Consider the following 27,495-nt stretch of genomic DNA (forward strand, 5'->3'; position numbering starts at 1 on the left):
AATGAAAAACCCTTGAATGAGTAGGCGTTCTAAAACTTTTGACTGGTATTGTATATCTCTGTGGGACTGTTGTGTACCATGTATTGCATCAGTGGTTCAATGCTAAATTGGTCACAAATCACATCACAAATCCCCTGTTTGTCAATACCCAAGTCAAAAGGTGTTGAGATCATCAAACATTTATCATTAAATAATATTGCTTTCTGTCGAAGGATATGTACCTGTAAGCTACAAACAGTGGGCAACCGTTTTTCAATAAAACAAAAAATTTTTATGAACTTGGCTTAACCCAAAACATCAAATTAATATTCAACACATAAAAATGTCCTCTCAGGAGCTGCAGGAAAGCTTTCTCTCGTCTTGCCTATTCAAGCATGCTGCTTTTAATGGCCAGGTATACTGCAGTCCTCACTGTTTCTCTGCCCTCTTCCTCTCAAGAATGAACCCTTGTGCCACTGCATACAGTGCATTCGGAAAGTATTCAGACCCTTTGACTTTTTCCACATTTTGTTACGCCTTATTCTAAAATTGATTAAATCGTTTTTTCCCCCTTATCAATCTGCACACAATACACTATAATGACAAAGCAAAAATAGGTTTTTAGAAATTTGGGCTAATTTATATCAAATAGAAATGGAAATATCACATTTACATAAGTATTCAGACCCTTTACTCTGTACTTTGTTGAAGCACCTTTGGCAGAGATTACAGCCTCGAGTCTTCTTGGGTATGACGCTACAAGCTTTGCAGACCTGTATTTGGGGAGTTTCTCCCATTCTTCTCTGCAGATCCTCTCAAGCTCTGTCAGGTTGGATGGGGAGTATCGCTGCACAGCTATTTCCAGGTCTCTCCAGAGTTGTTTGATTGGGTTTAAGTCTGGGCTCTGGCTGGGCCACTCAAGGACATTCAGAGACTTGTCCCGAAGCCATTCCTGCGTTGTCTTGGCTGTTTGCTTAGGGTCGTTGTCCTGTTGGAAGGTGAACCTTCGCCCCAGTCTGAGGTCCTGAGCGCTCTGGAGCAGGTTTTCATCAAGGATCTCTCTGTACTTTGCTCTGTTCATCTTTCCCTCGATCCTGACTTGTCTCCTAGTCCCTGCCGCTGAAAAACATCCCCACAGCATGATGCTGCCACCACCATGCTTCACCATAGGGATGGTGCCAGGTTTCCTCCAGACGTGACAGTTGGCATTCAGGCCAAAGAGTTCAATCTTGGTTTCATCAGACCAGAGAATCTTGTTTCTCATGGTCTGAGAGTCTTTAGGTGCCTTTTGGCAAACTCCAAGCGGGCTGTCATGGGCCTTTTACTGAGGAGTGGCTTCCGTCTGGCCACTCTACCATAAAGGCCTGATTGGTGGGGTGCTGCAGAGATGGTTGTCCTTCTGGAAGGTTTTCCCATCTCCACAGAGGAACTCTGGAGCTCTGTCAGAGTGACCATTGGGTTCTTGGTCACCTCCCTGACCAAGGCTCTACTCCCCCGATTGCTCAGTTTGGCCAGGTGGCCAGCTCTAGGAAGAGTCTTGGTGGTTCAAACTTCTTCCATTTAAGAATGATGGAGGCCAATGTGTTCTTGGGGACCTTCAATGTTGCAGAAATGTTTTGGTACCCTTCCCCCGATCTGTGCCGCCACACAATCCTGTCTCGGAGCTCTACGGACAATTCCTTCGACCTCATGGCTTGGTTTCTGCTCTGACATGCACTGTCAACTGTGGGACCTTATATGGACAGGTGTGTGCCTTTCCAAATCCTGTCCAATCAATTTAATTGACGACAGGTGGACTCCAAGCAAGTTGTAGAAACATCTCAAGGATGATCAATGGAAACAGGATGCACCTGAGCTCAATTTCGAGTCTCATAGCAAAAGGTCTGAATACTTATGTAAATAAGGTATTTCAGTTTTTTATTTTTAATACCTTTGCAAAAAAACAAAACTGTTTCCGCTTTGTCATTCTGTGGTATTGTGTGTAGATTGATGAGGATTTATTTTATTGTATCTATTTTCGGATAAGGCTGTAACGTAACAAAATGTGGAAAATGTCAAGGGATCTGAATACTTTCCGAATGCTCTGTGCCTTCAGAAAGTATTCACACCTCTTGACTTTTTTCACATTTTGTTGTGTTACAGAATGAATTTGAAATAGATTCAATTAAACATTTTTGTCACTGGCCTACACACAATAGCCCATAATATCAAAGTGGAATTGTTTTTCAACATTTCTACAAATTCATAAAAAATGAAAAGGTGAAATGTCTTCAGTCAATAAGTATTCAACCCCTTTTTTTATGGCAAGCCTGTGCTGTGTGCCCTGGGCAGTTAGGAGTTCACAGACGTTTGTTTAATGCTATAGCAATGATTTCCCTTCTCACCCTGTCACAGGGGGAAAATGAATGGGCACTCAATTACTCTATTGATCAATTATATTAATGTAGTACACACAGTGTTGGGAATTAAAAAGATTTTAAGGGCTTAATCACTCTGCAGCGCTACTCTATGACATTGCATATTGCCATACTCTGATCATTTCCTAGAATTTCCAACAGTGAGCACGGAGTAAGACATTGACCAAATAGCTTAATTATGGTACTGGAAAGCTTTATGAATTAAATTATTTTTTCTTGTGGTAAAAGGGTAAGGGGTCCTAAAGTTTATGAGGGATGCGTGTGTGTGTGTGTGTGTGCGTGTGTGTGTGTGCCTTCCAAAGGCAAACATGAATTTGTAATTTTACACAACAAGTTTTTCAAATTCAGGTCACTTCGAGCAGACTTTGTATGTTGAGTGGGCCGACTTGGTTACGTTTGTGTGTTTGTGTGTGTGTGTGTGTGTGTGTGTGCATGCATGTGTGTGTGTCTGTTATTTGACTTTAGCATTGATCCGTCTGGGCACAGTCTCAGTTCACTATGCTTTTCTCATATCAGCCAAATTAAATTACTGTAGTGAAACATTACATTAGGGACCCTCAAAGAACAGGATAACCTGCTATAATCAATATCTTTGTTGGTTAGTTAACCTGAGTGTCTTCACAGACTCCACTCATGCTTTATTTGTTTAATTTTCTATAAAGAAGCCATACATAGCCCTTCTAGTGGTCAAGTCAACGCTCCTATTTAATTGAACACATGAATATGTGACGTAAGGACCCTAATGTTTTTTTTTTGTCACCCATACGAAAAAAGTGCCAATGTAGACCAGGGAGAGCATTGGCGCCACACTCTCCTCACGGTGTATCGAACGAACGACAGAACAGTTGTTATAGAAACGAAGACCATAACTTGCGCAAGACACATCTAGACAATGTGTCTGCAATAGTGTTTGTATTATTGGTTTGTTGTAGGCTATAAACGATCGTTTCTCTGTCTCTATAGGGATATGTTGTTACCGTGGGCATCTTAAAGCCTGCAATAAAAAAGCTTCGACTTCTACCTCAACCCAACCGTCACCCAACGGATAAAGGACACATGCAGAAGCTTACAGGTAACATGCATTTATATTCTCTGCCACTTTCAATTGTTTCTCAATTTAAGAGGTGAATACTTCACCAATTAATCCAATATGAAAGCTTCATTCATACCAATTTACTTTGTTGCAATAGGAGATAGTTGTGTAAATATCTGATGATTCGTAGCATCACGCCCCTGACATCTATAGTATACGGAATGGATTTAAAGGTAGTAAATGCACATGAAATGTTCATGCAAATATGCACAGATTGGAAACCAGTGAGGTAGCAATAAGATAATAAAACATTCGAAGACATTCTACCTGCGTAAAGACTGTTGCGCTCTAATCTGCCGATCAATCTAATAAACTAATTGTGTATGACGCTATAATCAGAATAATGAAAGGTTTTATTTTTATTTTGAATTGGGCAACAATGTGAATTCGCTGCCAAATAACATTCGTGCCTCCTGTTTTGAGATGTCTGGCAATGTCTGAAGTGCATTTAATAGCTGAGAGGCTATAGGGCTGTAACAGGTGCTGGAAACTGAATAAACATGTTGAGGTGGGGATGTTAAGACTAAGCGTAATCTATTTGATCATACTGCAAATGCACTTCTTGGAATAAGCAATTGCAATATAAAACATTGTATTCTCCTATCACATGCATCATTTGTCATCAAGTCATATTGAAAGATATGAACCATAAAAACCTCATATGCTCATTGACAACCAATAGGTCAGTGTGCTTAGTAAACATCTCTCAAACAATCCGTTCTGAAAATGGTGTGTCTGTCTCTTCCCAGCTTACCCTGCTATGGTCTGTTATAAACTGTTGATGATATTCAACCTCGGTGGTAAGGGCAGACTCCACTACATTCCCATTTGCATAAGACTACATTTGATCATTTGGACACTCCCAGACAAAGGAGGCTGAACAGCATAGTGTAGAGAAGAGAATCATGAATAAACAATTGTGGTCATTATTCTCTAATTTCCCCCAGAAGATTTTGGCCTGAAATGAGAACACTCAAGAATAAGAGATTGCCCCTTCATAGATGAGAGTTGGACCAACAAGAGCATTAGAGCAATCAGCCACGGAACAACCCTAGGCTCACAACAAAGAAGGAAGGAAGGATGAGGAAGATCAGGTCCCCAAAAGTGCTCATTTGAGCAGTCATCCTCTGAATCTAAATCATTTGTATTGGCCAGCCAGCCCTTGGCCAGCCAGCCCTTGCCAAACCAGTCCAATTAAAGTATGATACATTAATCTATAAAGCAACAACTATACAGTCTTCACATTTTATTAGAGCGCCCATCATCACTATGACATATAGTTAAGTTATGATGTAGCCTTCCTTGCCAGGCTGGCTGATGAATAAGACTATAATATAACATATGTCACAATTTCAGTGTCTGATTGAGTGTTATTGAACCTGGCAGTCTCACACTCTTAAATAGCTTGGCCAGATGAAATGTTGCCGAGCCCGATTTAAATGTTCAGACATTGCATTGTTCAGTCAGATAGGCACTTTGAGATGTGAAGACAACCTCGACTGAACCTCGACTGAATTACAACTCAGTCAACAGTAACAACTAGCCTAAACCTGCCCTCCTTAAAAGACAAAACCTGTTCATTCATTCTAAAGCGGTAGAGTACTACACCTTTAAATGTCACTGGAAACATTGATAGTCTTCTCTCATTCAGACAGGCATCAATAAACTATTCATTCTGTGCTGATACAACCACTATTGTTGTACTGTGTTATACAGAAATAGCTAATAACAACTGTTTGATAATCATTGGGATTATTTCCACATATGCCATTGACTTCCACATGCAAAACAAAGATGAACATACAGCTGACTGTCAGCTGAAGGTTATGGTTGATGATTAGCCTGAGGGCCTACCAGAGTCCAGAAGGAGGGGAAGACGACAGCTAGCAGGCAGCAGTAGCAGTGGGACTGTGACAGCCAGGCACTAGCAGCTTTTAAGGTGGTGAGGTTACGGCAAACCGAGCCAAATGATGTCCTTTTACTAATGAACCACTGGCTCTGTCTGCTGCGGCACTATCGGTATGCACCTCGTTCTGCCACCTCTCAGAGCCCAGTCTCAGCCTTGCTTCTTGGATTTTGCCTCTAGGCTCATACACAACAATTTAACAGAACAGAATCACCTCACAAATACCAAACGCCACTGGCATACCATACCATTCATTTTCAATTCAAGTCTGTTCTGTGAATAGATTGGAATGGTTTTCGGGCATTGCAAAATTATCATTATTTTAAATGCAGATTTTGAAGTAACCTTGTCCCCAGGCTGGACGTCTGGGTCTGTTGTGTCGAGACTACACATTAAGTGACTTTCAATTTATGTTTAGAATTGTCTAGAATTGAGTTTGAATTCACCACAGCCCTTATCTCAATATATACTTCCCTGAGGTGCCAGGACCATCCATGTATTAGTGTGGTATATCCTAAGAAATGACATTGTTATGTTGTTACTGATAACATAAGTTTCTTGTTCCCTTTATATTACCGTAAAGCATTTTTTGAAAGGCTGACGTGCTAAGGGAAAGCTTCAAGTATTTATAAAGCTTCTATTCTTTCATGAAAATCCTAATTCGGAAACGGCAGTTGCACCTACTCTGTTGAAAACTAATTCAGTGCCTGTGGAGTTGATATATTAATCAATACTGCATGGACTCTTTTTAAATGGTCCAGATACACGTCTACAGCTCATTGTTAGGTCAAAGTCAATACAGGGGAATCTCACCTTTTTACACAAAGATAGACATATCCTTTCCAATGCAGTGTCGAAAACAAAACACAGAAAGGCATTAAAACACAAAAATAACACGTTATGATAGTTTAGTAAATCAAATAATTTGATTAGTAATGAAACAAAAAATGTCTTCATCTCTGTCACAAGACATTGCATAAGGGTGTCATCAACATGACCTCATCAACTCAATGCATTAATTGACGTCTGTCCTACTTACCTAGGACCAACATTGTGGTTAGAGTGTCCACCCTGATATTGGAAGGTTGGGAGTTAGATCCCTGGCTAAGTCATACCAAAGACTATAAAAATGGGACCCGATGGCGGTAAGGACCTGTGATAGACTAACGTCCTGTCCAGGAGGTGTACTTGAACACTGCAGAAACAGCAGATAGGCTCATGCGCCTATGAGCTGTTCCATCTTGCACAAGCTGAATGTATTCACACCCCTTGACTTTTTTCAAATGTTGATGTGTTACAGTCTGAATTTAAAATGTATTCAATTGAGATGTTTTGTCACTGGCCTACACACAATACCCCATAATGTAAAAGTGGAATTATGTTTTATTTTTATTTTTACACATTAATTAAAAACACAAAGCTGAAATGTTTTGGGTCAATAAGTATTTAACCCCTTTTTTTGGCAAGCCTAAATAAATTCAGTAGTAAAAAATTGCTTAACAAGTCACATAATAAATTGCATGGACTCACTCTGTGTGCAATAATATTGTTTAACATTATTTTAGAATGACTACCTCATATCTGTACCCCACATATATAATTATCTGTAAGGTCCTCAGTCGAGCAGTGAATTGCAAACACAGATTCAACCACAAAGACCAGGGAGGTTTTCCAATGCCTCGCAAAGCGCACTTATTGGTAGATGGATACAAATAAAACAAGCAGACATTGAATATCCCTTTGAGCATGGTGAAGTTATTAATTACATGTTGGATGGTGTATCAATACACCCAGTCACTACAAAGATGCAGACGTCCTTCCTAACTCAGTTGCCGGAGAGGAAAGAAACCACTCAGAGATTTCACCATGAGCCCAATGGTGAGTTTAAAACAGTTACAGAGTTTAATGGCTGTGATAGGAGATAACTGAGGATGGATCAACAACATTTTAGTTACTTCACAGTACTAACCTAATTGACAGCGTGAAAAGAAGGAAGCCTGTACAGAATAAAAATATTCCAAAACATGCATCCTGTTTGCAACAAGGCAATAAAGTAATACTGCAAAAGATGTGGCAAAGCAATTAACTTTTTGTCCTGAATACAAAGTGTTATGTTAGGGGCAAATCCAATACAACACATGAATTAGTACCACTCTCCATATGTTCAAGCATAGTGGTGGCTGCATCATGTTATGGGTATGCTTGTAATCGTTACGGACTGGGGAGTATTTCAGGATAAAAAATAAACGGAATGGAGCTAAGCACTGGCAAAATCCTAGAGGAAAACTTGGTTCAGTCTGCTTTACAGCAGACACTGCGAGATTATATCACCTTTCAGCAGGACAATAACCTAAAACACAAGGCCAAATCTACACTGGAGTTTCTTACCAAGAAGATAGTGAATGTTCCTGAGTGGCTGAGTAACAGTTTTGACTTAAATCTATTTGAACATCTATGGCAACACCTGAAAATGGTCTTTAGAAAAGAATTATGGGCAAATGTTGCACAATCCAGGTGTGGAAAGCTCTTAGAGTCTTACCCAGAAAGACTCACAGTTGTAATCACTGCCAAAGGTGCTTCTACAAAGTAGAAGGAGTGTGAATATTTATGTAAATGATATATTCAATACATTTGCACACATTTCTAAAAATATGTTTTCACTTTGTCATTATGGGGTATTGTGTGTAGATGGGTGAATTATTTTTTAATTGTAATCCATTTTGAATTCAGGCTGTAACACAACAAAATAATAAGTCAAGGGGTATGAATACTTTCTGAAGGCACTGTACTTACCTAGGATGGTGGTGTCATGATAAGGTCCTAGCAAATGTCATACAGTAAATAGTCATGACAGTTGGTGTCTGTTATGACAACTGAACACTGTCATGACACAACCATTGTTTGAATATTGAATTTGGTAGATCATGATTACTGAATTTGGCAGATATGGCCATTGTTTGACAAATATAAATAATGAATCCAAAGGCTTGATTTGGATTCCCTTTACATTAGTAGTGTCAAACTCCTGGCCAGCGGGGCACATCAGATCCGTAAGCCGCAGTTTGGTGGCCCCGTGTCTGGAGTATTGAGACCACTGCACCAAACAGGAGCCAAAGTTATAGAATATATAATGGCACACTTCATTTTTATGTTCTTTACAACACTGTTCACTGATCTAAGTTGGTCTGGTCATTTCTTCAAGCTATTGTAAATTCATTCTTCCTGAAGAGAATCATGATCTCTTTTCTAATCAATTTCTCCCTGTATACAGTTCTCTGATTTATTACAACTGTAATCCATTGATTATTTTTCCTTTGTTCCGAGTTGGGAGTGAGAGTGTTAGATTCAAGTTATTTTTTGGCCATTTTCTCCTCAGTCTATCTCTGCTGGAAGTATTTGATGCAAGGAAGCGTTAATGTAAGAAAGCCTATTGATTTCCTGACATAGGCCATATGAATACAGTCCAAGTCAATAGGCTTTTCTTTAGATCATGTGAGGTGTTTCTTTGATAGGATCTGACATTGCAATGAAAAAACAGAATTCTTACCATTATTGGGGCTAACATGGAGACAATTAGTCATATCTGTTTATGCTGTATAGCCAACTCCTATGTTTGGCCGTGACAACGACCAGAGGAGTTGGTTCTAGATGCGCAAAGAGGTCAATGGAACTCGACCAAAACAATGAAAATGTCATGGAAACACGTGGGGGAAAGATCCCGAATCTCTTTATTGCCCCCTGCAAAATTAGCCAACAAGTAGTCTATTGTTTATATGTGTATTTCACACTATGTTGAGGTAAACATCAGAGTATAATGCTTGTATGGATGTCAACCCCAATACATGTTAATGTCATTGTCAACAATAAACTGCATTACAGTTAAAAACGACTTTGACTACCACCACTAATTTCTGTATGCTAGCTATGCTACCAGCTTATACGAATGGGAGTTAGCGTTTAGCAGTCACTTCTTCTAAACCTGAAAAAGGACAACTTCTAAATGTTATGCAGCGAAAACAGCCAAATACCCTGTATATCCAAATCGGACTTTAGTAACCACACTGTGGGCCTGTTACAATACATAAATCATGACGGATTTGAAGAATATCCACTTTGTTAAATCAGATTTCTTGAAACGTGCGCCAATCCAGCATCCTTCTTCTATCCCCCACGGTATGTGTTCCATTGACCTCTTTACCGCATCTATACAGCACAAACTGATTTTGGACCAGGCTAGGAGACAATATCAATGTCTATACTAAATGTGACAATACTGTCAAATACTTAATTCCGGTTTCATTCTCTTTTTCCAGATGGACTGGCTCACACCGGAGATGTGAAGTGTGTTATGTGAAGCCAAGGTGTCATCCCACCTTGCAGGTGGTGGGGAGAGATGCTGCACTCTGTTGCCATGACAGCAGAAGTCCTGTTTGTTATGTGGTTTCTCATGACCAGTACTCAGTGTAATCCCGTGGCAAACTTGTTGGTGAGCCGGGAACACTTTGAGCGCGTCCTGACCCAGGCCAGAGAGGACAAGCATGAAAGGCAGCAGGCCTCGGAGGGGGTGCTCAGTTACAGCACCCAACAACGGCTGGAGGAAATCAGCTTCATGGGCCTGGAGGCCAACAGAGGGGCCAGCAATAGAACCTCTGTCAACAAATCCAGGCCAAACTCCAGCTCCCAGAAACGTGGGGGATCCAAGGGTGGAAAGGCATCACAGGAGTTGTGGGGAGAGCAAGAGGGGGGCCTGAGTCGAGTAGACGAGGGCCCCACGAGTGAAACAAACCTCTCTCTTGACGCTATCGACGAGTACGCATATCCAGATTACAGAGGGAAGGGCTGCATTGATGAGAGTGGCTTTGTGTTTGCCATCGGGGAGAAATTTACTCCGGGGTCCTCCACGTGCCCTTGCCTCTGCACGGACGAAGGACCCCTGTGTGCCAAGCCTGAATGTCCCAAAGTTCACCCTCGCTGCATCCGGGTGGACACCAGCCAGTGCTGTCCAGAGTGCAAGGAGAAGAAGAACTACTGTGAGTTCAGGGGAAAGGTCTACACAACGCTACAAGAGTTTAAGGTGAGTCAGGAAATTAGGTCTTTAAAGATTTACAGGGTAGTATTCTCTAGGAACCAAACGAAAGCAAACGAGCCAAAACGGGACGGGATTACCTGAACGTGTCCAATAAGAAATGCTTGTGTTTGTTATCCGTTGCAAAACGTTTGGCTACATGAATACAACCCATGTGATGTTGACACACCAATCCATAGGCAGCTTTTTTTCATGGTGCTGTTTATTTTCAGTGTGTTAAATAGGGTTTCTTTGACAGTCTGTGCTTCACGAGATCAACCTCTGAATTGAAAAGAAACTCCAGCACACTGGTGATCTACATGCGCCACAGATTGAATGTATCTTGTTACCAACGTTTCGATCTCAGTAGACCTTCATCAGGGAAACTGTTGATAGCCTGCCAGTTGTATACTGGGTTCATCGTGAGCACTATACCAAGACAAATATACTTTTCAATGCAGCAAGTAAACAAGCAGCCAAGCACATTTAAAATGGCAAAAATCAGCATTTATTTTATTCACACAAAGCTTGAATATTACTTGGGGCTGCTGAATTGAATAGTACTGTTTAAGCTTTTTTTCTTCATATTCTTATCTTGATACACTTGCTAGTCTTTGTGGAGTTATCTATTTTAAGCCAAGCTCAGGGGACCTCAAAAGGCCTTATCTCTTGATTTCTCGTAGAAGCACCTTCCACAACTATACCATCAGCTTTCTATTCTATATTTGATAAAACATTTATTATATGTGGCTGTTTAATGCGTCCCTTTGTGCTAGCACTGGAGGGTCACACCAGGAGGTTAGGTCTAAAATGGGATTTATTTCTGCTAACGCGGAGTGATACAAGCAGCTCTGTATTGAGAGGCACAGCTTGTTGCTCTGCTGGGAGAAGTCTGTGGAAAGAGAGAGACAGACAGAGAGAGAGAAGAGAGAGAGAGAGAGAGACCGACTTCCACTAAAGTAAATGGCACTATCCTCCGTGGATGCCTGCCTTGGGGATTAGAAGCAAAGCAACAGGCAGAGCCTTCTGGTTGATTGCTGTGTTCTGCGGTAGTACAGTAAGTGGCGTCTCTCTCTCGACGGTTTTCACAGTGGAATGCCAAGCCGAAGCTCGAGACGCTCTGCAATCAACTTGATCCATGCTGTTAGGATAAACCTATGGTCTCTCATTAAAAGGAAAGGCTCACATGGTCACGAGTGGCTTCAGACTGAAACCTACAGCGGTAGCATCTCCAGTCGAGGGGGGTGACTTGCTTGAAGGTGTATTGTCGACACAAGCTGCATCAGACAGTCTTTCGGACCTGTTTTTCTCCAATACTTTCAGAAATGGAAAGCTCCATTAAACAAACAAACTGTTCTCTCTACAAACTGTTCTCTCTTGTTCACAAAGCAACAAAATTGGAAGCTTCTATCTTCTGTTCCCCACTGAGCACACAATCAGCACATTGATTTCCCCATTTTCGGTTGATTGTGCATGCACTGAAGTTCATTTCTAGTCTCCTTCAAATTAAGTATTTATTTCCAATAATGTTCTGTAAGATAGGACCTTCCTGTGTTCTAAGCTTTGTGGCTGAATGTTCGATGTTCAATGTCATTATGTTGGCTTGTGGCCGGGCAGGTGTGTGTGAGTGTGTGTGTGAGTGTGTGTGTGAGTGTGTGTGTGTGTGTGTGTGTGTGTGTGTGTGTGTGTGTGTGTGTGTGTGTGTGTGTGTGCGAGTGAGTGCTTGCATGAAAGAGAGATTTTTTAAACAAATAGTCTTTCTCTCTCTGCCCCCAGGTGTCTCCGTGTGAGAAGTGTCGCTGTGAGGGGAGTGGAGAGGTGTTGTGCTCTGTGTCAGCATGCCCTCAGACAGAGTGTGTGGACCCAGAGTATGAGCCCGATCAGTGCTGCCCCATCTGTAAGACCGGTGAGGGATCATGCTTGTCTCAAAACACTTACGGTACCCGTCATACCGAACACACAGCATGCACACGTGCAGCACTGAGCCATTTCATTTACCATTTGGATTTTAGTGTATGTCTTTGAGAAATCATACGTGATTGCCCAGAAAAGTCATGCCTTATCATAGTTTGTTGCAGTGCTGTTCATTGATATGATAGTGTGTAAGTGAACATGTCTCTTTATTACCCAGCCCTATTTGTTTCCAATGTGAACAGATGCTCCTGGTAAGTTGCCACTATGTGCTGGTGTGAATAAAAGGCGAATCAGGGTTTGAGAATCCTGGGTTAGTGTGTGAGAGCCCTCTGATTTGAAAGCATTACACTGTCTTATAGGAGCACTTCTCTGGCTCACTGTGGATTATCTGAAGTTGTTTCAGATGATTTTAGACAGCATGTCCTAGATTGTGTCCCCTTGTTTTTCTTGGCGTGACTCTAATGCAACTTGGCAATGTCAGCAACGTTGCCTCCTTCAGCAGAAATAATGATGACTGGTGATATGTATCTCGGATGTGGCCTCTTAAAGCGATGCTGTACCACAAACAAGGGAAATGCAATCAACATGAAATTAAATATCTTCATATTTACCCTATTGCTGCAAACACTCAAAGATAAGTGGTACCAACAAAAAGTAACCAAATATATAAATATATATATATATATATATATATATTTATTGATACACATAAATAACCAGTGTTGGTGTGGTATTTCAAGTGAAGTTGACAAAGGTGACTATGAACCTTGTCAACATCACCTGACCTTTGTCATCTTCACTTGTGAAATACCACCATTTAATATTAGTACTGCATTTTTTTCTTGAAAATACATTTAATTGCTACTGCTATTTTTCCAATAGCTATTATTGCGTACATGTGCATCCTGTCTCTTCAGCAGTAGCACTCTCTCTCTGAAGTCAGTACAAGTTCCTTGGTGCCGAGATTTGAACTACTCAGTGTTTACCCCAAAGTCAGGATTTGGTGGGTTCCATTTTCGGAGTTAAGAATCTGCAGAGAAGAGTCACAAGGACCTGCACTAGCAGAAATACGGCATACTGTATGTAGTGTCCATGTATATCAAAGATCCAAACCAATCTATGCGCTCATTCAGGCAATAAGAGCTTTGTAGTGTTATGGTTTTAAAATTAATCAAGGCCAGGTTCAGTCTCTCTATTACCATAAGATGACCACATTACAATTTTTTCCTGTTTTAGAGTAGCACTGTAAAAATGTCAAGTGGTACTTGACTGTACATTTGACACAAATTTTGTCATGGCTCCATTGAGAAGTACTTGGGTCAGTAGATTGTTACATGGGTCTCCTCCACATGGGATTGGGTGTCTTCATTGTTTCATTATGTTCCATAGGCTACATTTACGCTGTCTTGTAACAAAAATACATGTTACTCATTTTCTGGAGTCTGTAAAGGCCACTTATATCTGAATCAAGCTGAGAAGTTAACCTTTTTCTCATACGTCTCTGTTAATGTTGCGCTTCCAGCTGCTTTAAGGGACTATGCAAAAAAAACATGGGTGCTTCCCAATAATGATCTCCTTTCTCCTGAAGTGTACACTCATTCACTACTTGCCACAGAGCTAAAAGCATTGGATTGGTGGAGGAATTGGCTAGAGGGAGTTTCCACCCTATTTCTTATACCAATTATTTCCTTTCAAATCAGTGGTCAAGTGAACAAGTGCACACCTTGGGAGGAGGGAGACATAATTGGGAGTGTTGATGCAGGAAGTTGTGTTACTGGGCCAGTAGGCAGCATCTTCATTCTGATCTCAATGTCCCAGTGTTGCGCCATCATGGACACTAAGCAGTTTTGGTTCTCATGTATTTGATACCCTATCAAAGAGATGGAAATACATGAACACATGTTTGGTTGAGCTCATTTGCTTCCCTTGATGGTCCCTTCCCGCTGGGCACAGACATCAATTCAATGTCTATTCCACGTTGGTTCAACATGATTTCATTGAAATGACGTGGAAACAACGTCGGCTCAACCAGTGTGTGCCCAGTGGGTTGCCACCTCATTCACATTTCTTACATTTTGTGTCCTTGTATGTTAACGTGTAGGTAGACAACACGACTTTTCATATTTTCTTGCTTACAGTACTTTGTTGCTTACAGCAAGTGATCTTTACTTCCCTGTTCACTTCAATGTTGATTATAGATCAACCAATATTAAACAGCTTACCCATTCTCCAATGAGTTTGATTCAGGTAGTCTCTTGAGTTTTTCACTGTATCGTAGGAGTGTCAGGCTCACATACAGATGTTGTTTGAGGGGGAAACAGCTGTTGCAACCTCCTGAGAGCTCCATGCATCTGAAGTATGACATCAAAGCACCTCTCATTGCTAATGGCCATCATGATGCAGACAGGATGGGATACTCACATAAAAAGATTGTCTAGTCGTGGAAAATACCTTGTATTACTCTTTCCTTACTGACATGTTCACTATACATTATGTTTTTAGAAGAACATCTGAGAAATAGAAGTTGGTCAATTAACAAGTCATAGCCTACTTGACAAAAATGCTGTCATTTTCTTATCTCATTTTCACACACATTACATTACTATAATTAATTATGATAGTAGGCATTGTATTAACATAGTAAAAAACCTATGTGTTGGCAAGTTTGATAACTTCATCTATTATGCAGAAAGATAATTTTGGCCTTTCAGGCATGCAAAATAATTTGTGATCGTCAGCGAGAGCACCATGTCTCAGATGTGTTGTTCACGCTGTATGCAAAGAGACACTTGAGGAAGACCCAGGGGGAGAGATGAAAGTGAGAGGTATCGCTAGCATCCAACCCAGGCAGTTGTTCATGAATATCAAAGAACATCTGTGGCATTGCAACTTTGTGAAATTAAAACAGGTTCACATCAGGTTTTTACCAGTTCATTTAACCAGGGTAATCTATAATGAAGATACAATCATCACATTATATTTGGTTTCACATAACAACTAAAATACAGATGGCAGAATGCATGCACAGGTGCAGTCAATTTAAGTGTGGAAGAAAGAGAAAAACAACTTTCTCATCCTCTTAATACTTCTAAAGATTCCATTCCCATGTTTTATGCACATTTTCAATTATACCTGTCTACACAATGTATTAAAAGTATGCTGAGGAAATTCAGCATCACTTTTGTACGTTTTAAGTTTCCTGCTGCCTCCAAGAAGGCATGAAGAAGAAAGTCAATCCAGTAGTTGATTTGACTGACTCGCAATCCCTCTGTCCTCAATATCTCAGTTGTGGTACTGGTAGCCCCTCCTTCTCGACTTCTGCTTGTGCAGACCATTGCCTTGGCAACACTCGAGGAAACAAGTGGTGCTATCGAAGGCTCAGACATTGGGGTCGACTCATCTGAGGAGGTTGTAATAAACCGGAGCCAAAACCACTTCAAATTGCACAACACAAGAGGAAGAATCCTGGCCGCTGGGCGGGAACAGCAACTTTCTCATTTAAAATGAGGGAGGTATTGGTAAAAATATTCATTGAAGAGGTTTAGATATATTTAAGAGCACTTTCAAAATGGCAGGGGTAGGAGACATACATGGCAGTGGGGATATTAGACTGCATTGATTTCCCGCTTCGAAGCAGCTCTCGACCACCCTTGATTATGAAGGAAAGAAATGTCTTGCATGATCGACAATATGACTCCTACTCATTAAATGCAAATGCTCAGATGTCCATAACCATTCAACTGTGCACCAATTTGCTATTTTTATTTCAATAATGCTCCCCGCAGACTCTATTAGACTACTTGCAAGACTATTACGATGGCAATATTTGTAGGTTTATTTCAGGCACTTTTGATTTAGCTTATTTTTTACTGTATCTGATGGTATAATTGATTGGACAATGACAGCTTGTGAGATAAACAAGAATGGAAAATGCTCTACTACTAGATAAACACTAAAACCAAACATACCCTGTCGCTTCACAGAAGGTAAAACCTGGCACTGTCTTACACCGTTGACTGTTCCAAAATAAAAATATGACTTTTAGATGTGGCAGCATATATTCAAGACGGCACACTCATTCTAGTGCCAGATGTTGGGAAGTCAATTAATCATAGCATAGAAAATCACTGCTCCAAAGGCTCACCCCCACCCCAAACAATTTCACTTAACATTTTCACAAAGCCAAGGCATTTTGCTGCATTCATAATGCATATGTACTAAACAACTACATTACGGGAAGTGATTTCTCGCTATTCTGCTATTTCCCTTACCTCAACTCTCAGAGCCAGTAAAGTGGAGCATTAAGGATGTGTACATTATAAGGAGGTTTCCCTGATTTATTTATATCTCTCGTCTACCACCAGTAGTGTTTAGCCACAGGTGCTAATGGCTGTTTCTTTCACACGCAGCCCACCTGCTCAGTGTTCAGTACCTGCATATTACACAAGCACATTTTGGACTGTCCATTTGTGTTACAGGAGGGGGTCGCAGTTCCGGAGCGACCCACTAGGTGTCATCCTCCAACCACCTTAGGCACCTCCTCACTCACAGTTTGGACTAATCATTATCTTATTGGTGTCACTTGTGTCTACCTGTTCACCTGTGTATTTATGCCCTCACTTCCCTGTGTTCCCTTGCTCAGTTTTCTCTGCTAGTTCTCGATGCCAAACAGTACTAATCAGTGTCTGATCGCGAGACGTATGTACAGGTACTTGAGAAGTGTTCTCCCTGTTTCATTGTTGTTTTCAGTCATAGTTAGTATTTCGTATGTTTGCTGTCAGCCTGTTTTTGGAGACCAATTAGCTCCTCCTTTATTTTTTCGTGACAAGTCCGTTATTTTGTATCCTGGTTTTGGGACCACCAGTAAAGATCCTTGTTTCACCATCTCTGCCTACTGCCTACTGTCTATCCTGCACTGCACCTGGGTCACACCTCACACCAACCCTTACACATTTGTGTTTTCTGATATAGTCTGATGCTGGAGGTTATTAATGGTGGATAATGCTATTTTGAGGCCCATTTAATGTTTTTGGATAAAACCACTTTCTACTGTCAGAGAGAAGAGAGATGTTGTGTTAATGAAGCCATGGTAACTAAAAGGTTGGTATTCAAGTGATAAGCAGAAAGAAAGAGTGACAGCAATGAGAAAGCACAGTAGAGAGGCACATAATGGGTGCATAAATTAATAAGAATGAGTGTCATGCCAGACATTCTGTGCACAAATGGATGACAGGCTGTCTGTCGCTCAAGTCTTGGCAGCATAATAACTTTTCTCCTGATTTGTATTGGGGTGAAGTCTACCTCTTTATAGCATCACACTTATGATTATTTGCCAGTTTGTTCATTTATAAGCGCGTCTCAATCATTTTGATAGACTATCCTTGAGGAAATATTTTGCCTAATGTTATTAATGAATCAATTGCGACAGCAGACGGGGACATGTGGTGAGTTGTTATTCAGGGAGGGTTTCTTCAGTCTTCATCTAAAGAGTTATAAATGTGTGAGTGCTCAGATTTTGACAGCCCCAGCAAACTATTCACTATAGATTGATGCTCCAGCATGCTTCTCCTCAGTGCTTCTGTCCAGTGAAGATTACTTTGCTTCAGCTGAAAGACTCGCAATTTATCAGTGGCAGCAGCATCTTAATACCAGAATAGTTTGCTCAAGCTCATGTTTTTTTTTAAAGAAGAAACCATTCCCTGCAGCTGTATGTCATGTTGTGGTTGCAGCTCCAGGAATGGGTATTTGGGTCCATGCTGCTTGAACGAGAATGGATGATTTATGTGAATATCCTTTTAGCCAGTTGTGGAAGACGGATGGGGCTTCTTGAGACAATATCCATCGTTTCACACTAGGAACCAGAGCTAAGTAGGTTATAATGTAGGTTACATGTACACTACCAGTCAAAGGTTTGGACAGACCTACTCATTCAAAGGTTTTTCTTTATATATATAAAAAAGTACATTGTAGAATAATAGTGAAGACATCAAAACTATGAAATAACACATATGGAATCATGTAGTAAAAAAGTGTTAAACAAATCAAAATATATTTTATATTTGAGATTCTTCAAATAGCCACCCTTTGCCTTGATGACAGCTTTGCACATTCTTGGCATTCTCTCAGCAAGCTTCATGAGGTAGTCACATGGAATGCATTTCAATTAACAGGTGTGCCTTCTTAAAAGTTAATTTATGGAATGTATTTCCTTCTTAATGCGTTTGAGCCAATCAGTTGTGTTGTGACAAGGTAGGGGGTGTGTTCAGAAGATAGCCCTATTTGGTAAAAGACCAAGTCCATATTATGACAAGAACAGCTCAAATAAGCAAAGAGAAATGACAGCCCATCGTTACTTTAAGACATGAAGGTCAGTCAATACGGAACATTTCAAGAACTTTGAAAGTTTCTTCAAGTGCAGTCGCAAAAACCATCAAGCGCTATGATGAATCTGGCTCTCATGAGGACCGCCATAGGAATGGAAGACCCAGAGTTACCTCTGCTGCAGAGGATAAGTTCATTAGAGTTACCAGCCTCAGAAATTGCAGCCCAAATAAATGCTTCACAGAGTTCAAGTAACAGACACAGCTCAACATCAACTGTGCAGAGGGGACTGTGTGAATCAGGCCTTCATGGTCGAATTGCTGCAAAGAAACCACTACTAAAGGACACCAATAAGAAGAGGAGACCTGTTTGGGCCAAGAAACACGAGCAATGGACATTAGACTGGTGGAAATGTGTCCTTTGGTCTGGAGTCCAAATTTGAGATTTTGGGTTCTAACCGCCGTGTCTTTGTGAGACGCGGTGAGGGTGAACGGATAATCTACGCATGTGTAGTTCCCACCGTAAAGCATGGAGGAGGAGGTGTTATGGTGTGGGGGTGCTTTGCTGGTGACACTGTCTGTGATTTATTTAGAATTCAAGCCACACTTAACCGGCATGGCTACCACAGCATTCTGCAGCGATACGCCATCCCATCTGGTTTGGGCTTAGTGGGACTATCATTTGTTTTTCAATGACCCAACACACTTCCGGGCTGTGTAAGGGCTGCAAAAGATGACCTGGCCTCCACAATCCCCCGACCTCAACCCAATTGAGATGGTTTGAGATGAGTCGGACGGCAGAATGTTGGAAAAGCAGCCAACAAGTGCTCAGCATATGTGGGAACTACTTCAAGACTGTTGGAAAAGCATTCCAGGTGAAGCTGGTTGAGAGAATGCCAAGAGTGTGCAAAGCTGTCATCAAGCCAAAGGGTGTCTATTTGAAGAATCTCAAATATAAAATGTATTTTGATTTGTTTAACACTTTGTTGGTTACTACATGATTGCATAAGTTTTATTCCATAGTTTTGATGTCTTCACTATTATTCTACAATGTAAAAATAGTTTAAAAAAAGAAAGAACCTTGAATGAGTAGGTGTGTCCAAACTTTTGACTGGTACTGTATCTGAAGATTGATGAACAGAGATTTTAAATTTCAGTGCAACTGCATTTATTAATTGAATATCGATGTTTTACAAAGTTTTATGTCTGATTTAATAATGATGTTGAAATGGTTTTGTTTGGATAATCCCTCAACTATAACATATTTTTGGTTAATGATCATATGTGCATCAGTAACATCATTTTTAATCGGAGAGACAATCCAATGAAGGTCAATGAATTTGAGCATGTCTTCCCTTTTACCACCTGTTCAGGGTTTCGGCACCATGAAACTTGTCACGGTTTCGGCCGAGGCTGCGCCTCCTCCTTGTTCGGGCAGGCTTCGGCGGTCGTCGTCCCCGGAGTACTAGCTGCCACCGTTCGATGTTTCATGTTTGTTTGGTTTTGTCTGTTTGTACACCTGTCCCTTGTTAGTGTTTGATTTTGTTTCCTATTTAGTTATCGTGTGTTGGGTCAGGTGTTATGTGTGATTATTATTGTCAGCTGTTGCCATTGTTGGGTTTTCGCTCTCGTGTTGTTTGTATTCGAGAGTCCGCACTGCGTGCGCCTTTTCTTGTTTTTGCGCACTGTTGGTTGTGTGCGTAATTTGTTCATGCCTCCCGGTCGGGTTGGCTATTTCACCTGTGTGGAGCTACTATTTTTGGATTACTAAAGTCTGTTGACGAACACCCTTGTTCCTGCGCTTGATTCCCTGCACCACATCCACACTCAGCGCTCTGACAGAATCACACATCCGCTATGGAATCAGCAGGAGCAACCGCGCCAACGGACATTATGGAGGACCGTCTTCGTGGGCAGGAGGACAGGATCAACCAGATCGGTCACGCCCTGGATCGGGTGATGAACACTCTCCACCGATGGGAGAGCAGCGGGGTACCCACGCCCCCACCTACCGGACCATCCCCATCGGTCAGTCCTCCTGTCTCCCTTCCGGAACCCAGCGGGATTCGGCTCTCGCTCCCGAGGGCGTACGACGGCTCCGCTGCCGGGTGTCAAGGGTTCCTGCTGCAAGTGGAGCTCTACCTCGCCACCGTACACCCGGCGCCCTCGGGACACGAGAGCGTCTCCGCCCTCATCTCCTGTCTCACCGGCAAGGCGTTGGAGTGGGCCAACGCCGAATGGAGGAGAATAGACGCCGCTACTATTACCTATGCGGAGTTCTCCCGCCGCTTCCGTGCCGTGTTTGACCATCCACCAGAAGGGAAGGCGGCGGGGGAGCGTCTGTTCTACCTCCGACAGGGGATGAGGAGCGCACAGGATTTTGCTTTGGAGTTCCGGACTCTAGCGGCAGATGCAGGGTGGAATGAGCGGGCCCTCATAGACCACTTCCGCTGCAGCCTCCGGGAGGACGTCCAGAGAGAGTTGGCGTGCAGGGATACCACGTTGTCGTTTGACCAACTGGTCGACATGGCCATTCGGCTGGACACCCTGCTCGCCACCCGTGGACGTCCCCGGGTGGGGGTTGCCCATTCCACCTTCCGGCACCTCCGAGCCGAGCCCTATGGAGCTCGGAGGTGCTGGCGCTAGAGAACGGAGGAGTAGGAACCCAAGGGGGGGCCGTTCCCTGCACCAACTGTGGCCGTGGAGGGCACACCGCGGCTAGGTGTTGGGGAAGGTCCCCCGGTGGAGGTGAAGGCAGGCCACGCATTGGGGAGTCCTCCCAGGTGAGTAGGCGCCCTACTTACCCAGAGCTTTCTGTCGTTCACATAACCTTGCCTGTTTGTTTCCCACAGGTTGCACCTCGTTCCCAGCATAAGGCGCTCGTAGATTCAGGCGCAGCTGGGAATTTTGTAGATCGCCAGTTCTGTGTAGAGTTAGGGATTCCTCTCCTTCCCGTTGATAAGCCTTTCCCTGTACATGCCCTAGATAGCCGTCCGTTAGGATCTGGGTTGATTAGGGAGGTCACAGCGCCCGTAGGGATGAAGACGCAGGGGGGTCATGAGGAGACGATTCAGCTCTATCTGATTGACTCTCCTGCGTATCCGGTGATGCTGGGGCTTCCCTGGTTAGTTACCCATGATCCTACTATTTCGTGGCGAGAGAAAGCTCTTAAAGGGTGGTCTGTTCAGTGTGAGGGGCTATGTCTGGGTGTTTCCATAGGGGCGACATCGGTGGAGAGTCCAAATCAAATGCCCGCACTGCATATTCCCCCCGAGTATGAGGATTTGACACTGGTGTTTAGTAAGACAAGGGCGGCGCAGCTGCCGCCTCATAGACAGGGGGATTGTGCGATAGATCTCCAGTTAGGAGCAGCACTCCCCGCGGAGCCATGTGTATCCCTTGTCTCAAGAGGAGAGGAAAGCGATGGAAACTTACATCGCCGAGTCTCTGAGACAGGGATACATACGGGCCTCCACTTCACCCGCTTCCTCAAGCTTCTTTTTGTGAAGAAAAAAGATGGAGGTTTGCGCCCGTGTATTGATTACCGCGGTCTCAATCAGATTACGGTGAAGTACAGTTATCCACTTCCTCTGATTGCGACTATGACGGAGTCATTACACGGTGCTCAGTTCTTCACAAAATTGGATCTCAGGAGCGCATATAACTTGAGTGCGCATTAGAGAGGGCGATGAATGGAAGACAGCATTTAGCACGACCTCCGGTCATTACGAGTATCTCGTCATGCCATATGGGTTAATGAATGCTCCCTCAGTCTTCCAATCCTTTGTAGATGAGATTTTCCGGGACATGCAGGGGCAGGGAGTAGTCGTGTACATAGACGATATTCTGGTGTACAGTTCTACCCGAGCTGAGCATGTAGCCCTGGTGCGCCGAGTGTTGAGGAGACTGTTGGAGCATGACCTATATGTCAAGGCAGAGAAATGCCTGTTCTTTCAGAAGTCGGTCTCCTTTTTGGGTTATCAGTTGTCTGCGTCAGGGGTGAAGATGGAGGTTGACCGGGTGTCAGCTGTGCGTAATTGGCAAACCCCAACCACTGTGAAAGAGGTGCAACAGTTATTGGGTTTTGCGAATTATTACCGGAGGTTTATCCGGGGTCTTGGACAGGTGGCAGCTCCCATAACGTCTCTGTTGAAGGGGGGTCCGGTGCGCTTGCGGTGGTCAGCTGAGGCGGACAGGGCTTTTGGGAGACTGAAGGACCTGTTTACCTCGGCGCCGGTGTTGGCGCATCCGGATCCCGCTTTACCATTCCAGGTAGAGGTAGACGCGTCCGAGGCCGGTATTGGGGCCGTCCTCTCACAACGGTCTGGCACACCACCTAAGCTCCGCCCCTGTGCCTTTTATTCTAAGAAGCTCAGTCCGGCGGAGCGGAATTATGACGTAGGGGACAGGGAGCTGTTAGCCGTGGTACAGGCCCTAAAGGTGTGGAGGCATTGGCTTGAGGGGGCTCAACACCCTTTCCTCATTTTGACGGACCACCGTAACCTGGAGTACATCCGGGCAGCTAGGAGACTGAATCCTCGCCAGGCCCGCTGGACTATGTTTCTAGCCCGGTTTGTGTTTAAAATCACTTACATCCCTGGGTCCCAGAACGGGAAGGCAGATGCCCTGTCTCGGTGGTATGACACGGAGGAGAGGTCCGTTGAGCCCACTCCCATACTACCAAAGTCTTGTCTGGTGGCACCGGTGGTATGGGAGGTCGATGCAGAGATCGAGCGGGCGTTACGCACCGACCCAAGTCCTCCACAGTGTCCAGTGGGTCGGACGTACGTTCCGCTCGAGGTACGCGATCGCCTCATTTATTGGGCTCATACGTCCCCCCTCCTCTGGACATCCAGGTATCGGCCGGACAGTTCACTGCCTTAGCACTAAGTACTGGTGGCCAACGTTAGCCAGGGATGTGAGGGTTTATGTCTCCTCCTGTTCGGTGTGTGCACAGTGTAAGGCGCCCAGACATTTGCCCAGGGGTAAGCTACAACCCCTGCCCGTTCCACAACGACCCTGGTCCCACCTCTCGGTGGACTTTGTTACAGACCTTCCCCCTCACAGGGGAATACTACCATCCTGGTCGTTGTGGATCGGTTCTCGAAGGCCTGTCGTCTCCTTCCCATGCCGGGTCTCCCTACTGCCCTACAGACCGCTGAGGCTCTGTTTACCCATGTCTTCCGGCATTACGGGGTACCCGAGGATATAGTGTCTGATCGAGGCCCCCAGTTCACCTCCAGAGTGTGGAGAGCCTTTATGGAACGGTTGGGGGTTTCGGTGAGCCTTACCTCGGGTTACCACCCGGAGAGTAATGGGCAGGTTGAACGTGTCAACCAGGATGTGGGTAGGTTTCTGAGGTCTTATTGCCAGGGCCGGCCGGAGGAGTGGGCGAGATACGTTCCGTGGGCCGAGATGGCGCAGAACTCTCTCCGCCACTCCTCCACCCAACTAACCCCTTTCCAGTGTGTGTTAGGGTACCAGCCGGTTCTGGCACCTTGGCACGAGAGCCAGATCGAGGCCCCTGCGGTGGATGAGTGGGTGCGGCGCTCGGAGGAGACATGGAACGCTGCCCACGTCCATCTGCAGCGGGCCATCCGTCGGCATAAGACGAGCGCCGATCTCCACCGCAGTGAGGGGCCTGTATACGCACCTGGAGATCGAGTCTGGCTCTCGACCAGAAACCTGCCCCTCCGCCTGCCCTGCCGGAAGCTGGGTCGGCGGTTTGTGGGGCCATTCAAAGTCCTGAGGAGGTTGAACGAGGTGTGTTACAGGTTAGAATTGCCTATTGATTACAGTAATATTAACCCCTCGTTCCATGTGTCTCTCCTCAGGCCGGTGGTAGCTGGTCCACTCCAGGATTATGAGATAGAGGAGATTCCTCCGCCCCGTTGGACATCGAGGGGGCTCCGGCGTACACTGTGAGGTCCATCCTTGATTCGAGACGCCGGATGGGGGTCTCCAATATCTCGTGGAGTGGGAGGGGTACGGCCCGGAGGAGCGGTGCTGGGTGCCGAGGAGGGACATATTAGACCTGTCCCTGCTGACCGAGTTCCATCGGGGTCATCCTACGCGCCCTGCTCCGCGTCGTCCTGGTCGTCCCCCGAGGCCGGGATCGGCGCACGGCTGGAGCCGCCGCGTCAAGGGGGGTACTGTCACGGTTTCGGCCGAGGCTGCGCCTCCTCCTTGTTCGGGCAGGCTTCGGCGGTCGTCGTTCCCGGAGTACTAGCTGCCACCGTTCGATGTTTCATGTTTGTTTGGTTTTGTCTGTTTGTACACCTGTCCCTTGTTAGTGTTTGATTTTGTTTCCTATTTAGTTATCGTGTGTTGGGTCAGGTGTTATGTGTGAATATTATTGTCAGCTGTTGCCATTGTTGGGTTTTCTCTCTCGTGTTGTTTGTATTCGAGAGTCCGCACTGCGTGCGCCTTTTCTTGTTTTTGCGCACTGTTGGTTGTGTGCGTAATTTGTTCATGCCTCCCGGTCGGGTTGGCTATTTCACCTGTGTGGAGCTACTATTTTTGGATTACTAAAGTCTGTTGACGAACACCCTTGTTCCTGCGCTTGATTCCCTGCACCACATCCACACTCAGCGCTCTGACAAAACTGCTCAGTGGGACCGTTGTTGGAGTGGGTGGAATTCTAATACATCAGGGTGTCGGCATCTCAACTCTCCAGTGTTCTTACCGATATTCTACTGTGTTAAGGCGTCCGCATGCTTACCATCCGAAACAGTTTGGAACAGTTTGTGCATATATTATGACAACATTTGGTGACGTTCTGGTTTGTTTTGGTCTTCAGCAAGGTTTTTTTTGGTTGTTCATGCACACATTTTTTCAGTGAGGCAAGCCGAATTTGGCAGCCGAAGTCTACGTCCCTTCGTTGGTGGTTGGTAAACAGTAGGGATTCTTCAATTAAGTGTTTGTTGTCATTCAAGCACACTTGTTCGGTTCGCCCAGCCGAGTTCGGCTAGGTGCCAGCCCATCCACTCCATCTACAATCCGACTAAGCTATTTTTCAGGGTAGATCAGCTCTTGGATTGACTGTATACAAGATCATTGAGATTGACTGAGAACACTTTAACACTTACCTTGATTCTTCTTTTGCCAGGGCCAAACTGTTATGCAGACACACAAGTGATCCCAGCTGGGCGCGAGGTGAAGATTGATGAGTGTACAATCTGCTACTGCACGTATGAGGAGGGCACGTGGCAGATCGAGCGTCAGGCCACCTGCAGCAAGAATGAATGCCAGGTGAGCTAGAGACTGGCCCTGGCAGTGGGTATGAGGGCAGCGCCTATGGGCCATAGGTGCTCCCGCCGTGTCCATGCCAGTCAGCACGCAACTCAATGCTAGCCTGATTGAACCAGACTGAACGCTGGTGAGCACAAACAATGGTGAGTGCAGCGTTCAGTCTAGTTGAACCAGGCTAACTCAACACAGCCTTCACCCAGTCTATACCAGACATCAGGGTCACCCCCCAGACCGTATGATTTCTGCATTTATAATGACATGTATTATTAAATCAAGCTTTGTATGAAGAGTTTTAATCCACATACAGAATATTTATTTATCTATGTACTGAATTATTTATGGAGATATATAGAAGAAAAACTTTGAACTAGCCAAAACATATTTTTTATAGCCACTGCATTTTATTAAACTGCAATGTATTGGGTTAGAGGTCAAATAAACATTATGGAATGTATAGAATCTTTACTGTACAGCTATCTGTGTTTTATGGAGTTAGAAACCATAGCATACTGACAGGTGGTGTCATTCTTACATGATGCACCACCTGAAGTAAAACAATGGATAAAACTTGTAAGGTTTCAATATGAAAATTGTACGTAATTTTGAAAATAACTTCATGAAGAAATGTAAGAAATGACATGACTGTTTAGTGATTTAGTTATATTTTTTTGCCATTTCAATGTGTTTTGATTTTATGTGCTTTTTGTAAGCAGTTCTCTTTGTATTATGGATTCATGTTTAGAATAAACAGCAACCTGTGCGCTGTAGGTGCTTGTATGATAATATCAATCAATTTCTTGAACCAAATACATAAAAACGAAAAAGTATAATATATATTGTTTTCTATTTTGTAAAAAAAAATCCCACTCCAGATACAAACTTATACATATGAACAACAACTTACAGACACACAAACGATGACTACATGTCATCTGCCCAGACCCACATGCTCACACCTCCATCCCTAGTACCTACATTATTGTTTGCCAATTGGCCTTAAATTGTACCAATTTGTTTTTCTCGGTTGCCCATGCTATTTCAATAATAAATATTTAGATTTTGCCATTATGTTAATTTTTTCTAAGAGATTGTCAGTTGGATAGGCTCTCTGCAAGGTTTCGAATATCTTCCCTATCATATGAACATCCTTTTCTGACTTAAATAAGATTCCCTCAAGGTTGCTCTGATGTCCAAAATATTTCAAATCGAAATTTCGTGATATGTAACTTTTAAGTTGCATGTATTTGAAACTATCTACAGTTAGTCCAAAATTACTTTTTAATTCTGTCATGGAAATAAAAGTACTTCCTGTTACCAAGTAATGTACGGTTTCTATGCCTTTCTATTTATGTTTTCCATGTGGACCAATTTTTCTGTGAATTCTGAAAATATTATTCCATAAGGTTGTGTTTTTATGGAGTGATATTGGTTCTTGTAGAATACGTTTCATTTTCTTCCAAATTGTTATAGTGTTCTTAACTATGAATTTGTTCATGTTCTTAGCTTTATCCTTTGAAAATAGACACGTAAAAAGATTCAGGGGATGAGCA

The 27,495-nt window shown here is 43.5% G+C and overlaps 1 protein-coding gene across 1 annotated transcript; it reads left to right on the top strand.

Moving 5' to 3' along the window:
* Nucleotides 1–3,197: 3,197 nt before the first annotated feature.
* On the top strand, nucleotides 3,198–26,900 carry LOC121553544 (brorin-like). Its single transcript, XM_041866729.2, has 4 exons — nucleotides 3,198–3,468; nucleotides 9,709–10,469; nucleotides 12,237–12,366; nucleotides 25,803–26,900. The coding sequence occupies exons 2-4, from the start codon at nucleotides 9,789–9,791 to the stop codon at nucleotides 25,952–25,954; spliced, it is 963 nt and encodes a 320-aa protein (XP_041722663.1). The 5' UTR covers nucleotides 3,198–3,468; nucleotides 9,709–9,788; the 3' UTR covers nucleotides 25,955–26,900.
* The last annotated feature ends 595 nt before the right edge of the window (nucleotides 26,901–27,495 follow it).

The sequence above is a fragment of the Coregonus clupeaformis genome, chromosome 37, assembly GCF_020615455.1.
Source record: "Coregonus clupeaformis isolate EN_2021a chromosome 37, ASM2061545v1, whole genome shotgun sequence".
Lineage (NCBI taxonomy): Eukaryota > Metazoa > Chordata > Actinopteri > Salmoniformes > Salmonidae > Coregonus > Coregonus clupeaformis.

Bases quoted from the DNA above. Each gene is read 5' to 3' on its own strand.
- LOC121553544 (XM_041866729.2), top strand. From the start codon at position 9,789: ATGCTGCACTCTGTTGCCATGACAGCAGAAGTCCTGTTTGTTATGTGG. The intron at 10,470-12,236 runs GTGAGTCAGGAA...CTCTGCCCCCAG, and splicing joins CAACGCTACAAGAGTTTAAG to GTGTCTCCGTGTGAGAAGTG. The intron at 12,367-25,802 runs GTGAGGGATCAT...TTCTTTTGCCAG, and splicing joins CTGCCCCATCTGTAAGACCG to GGCCAAACTGTTATGCAGAC.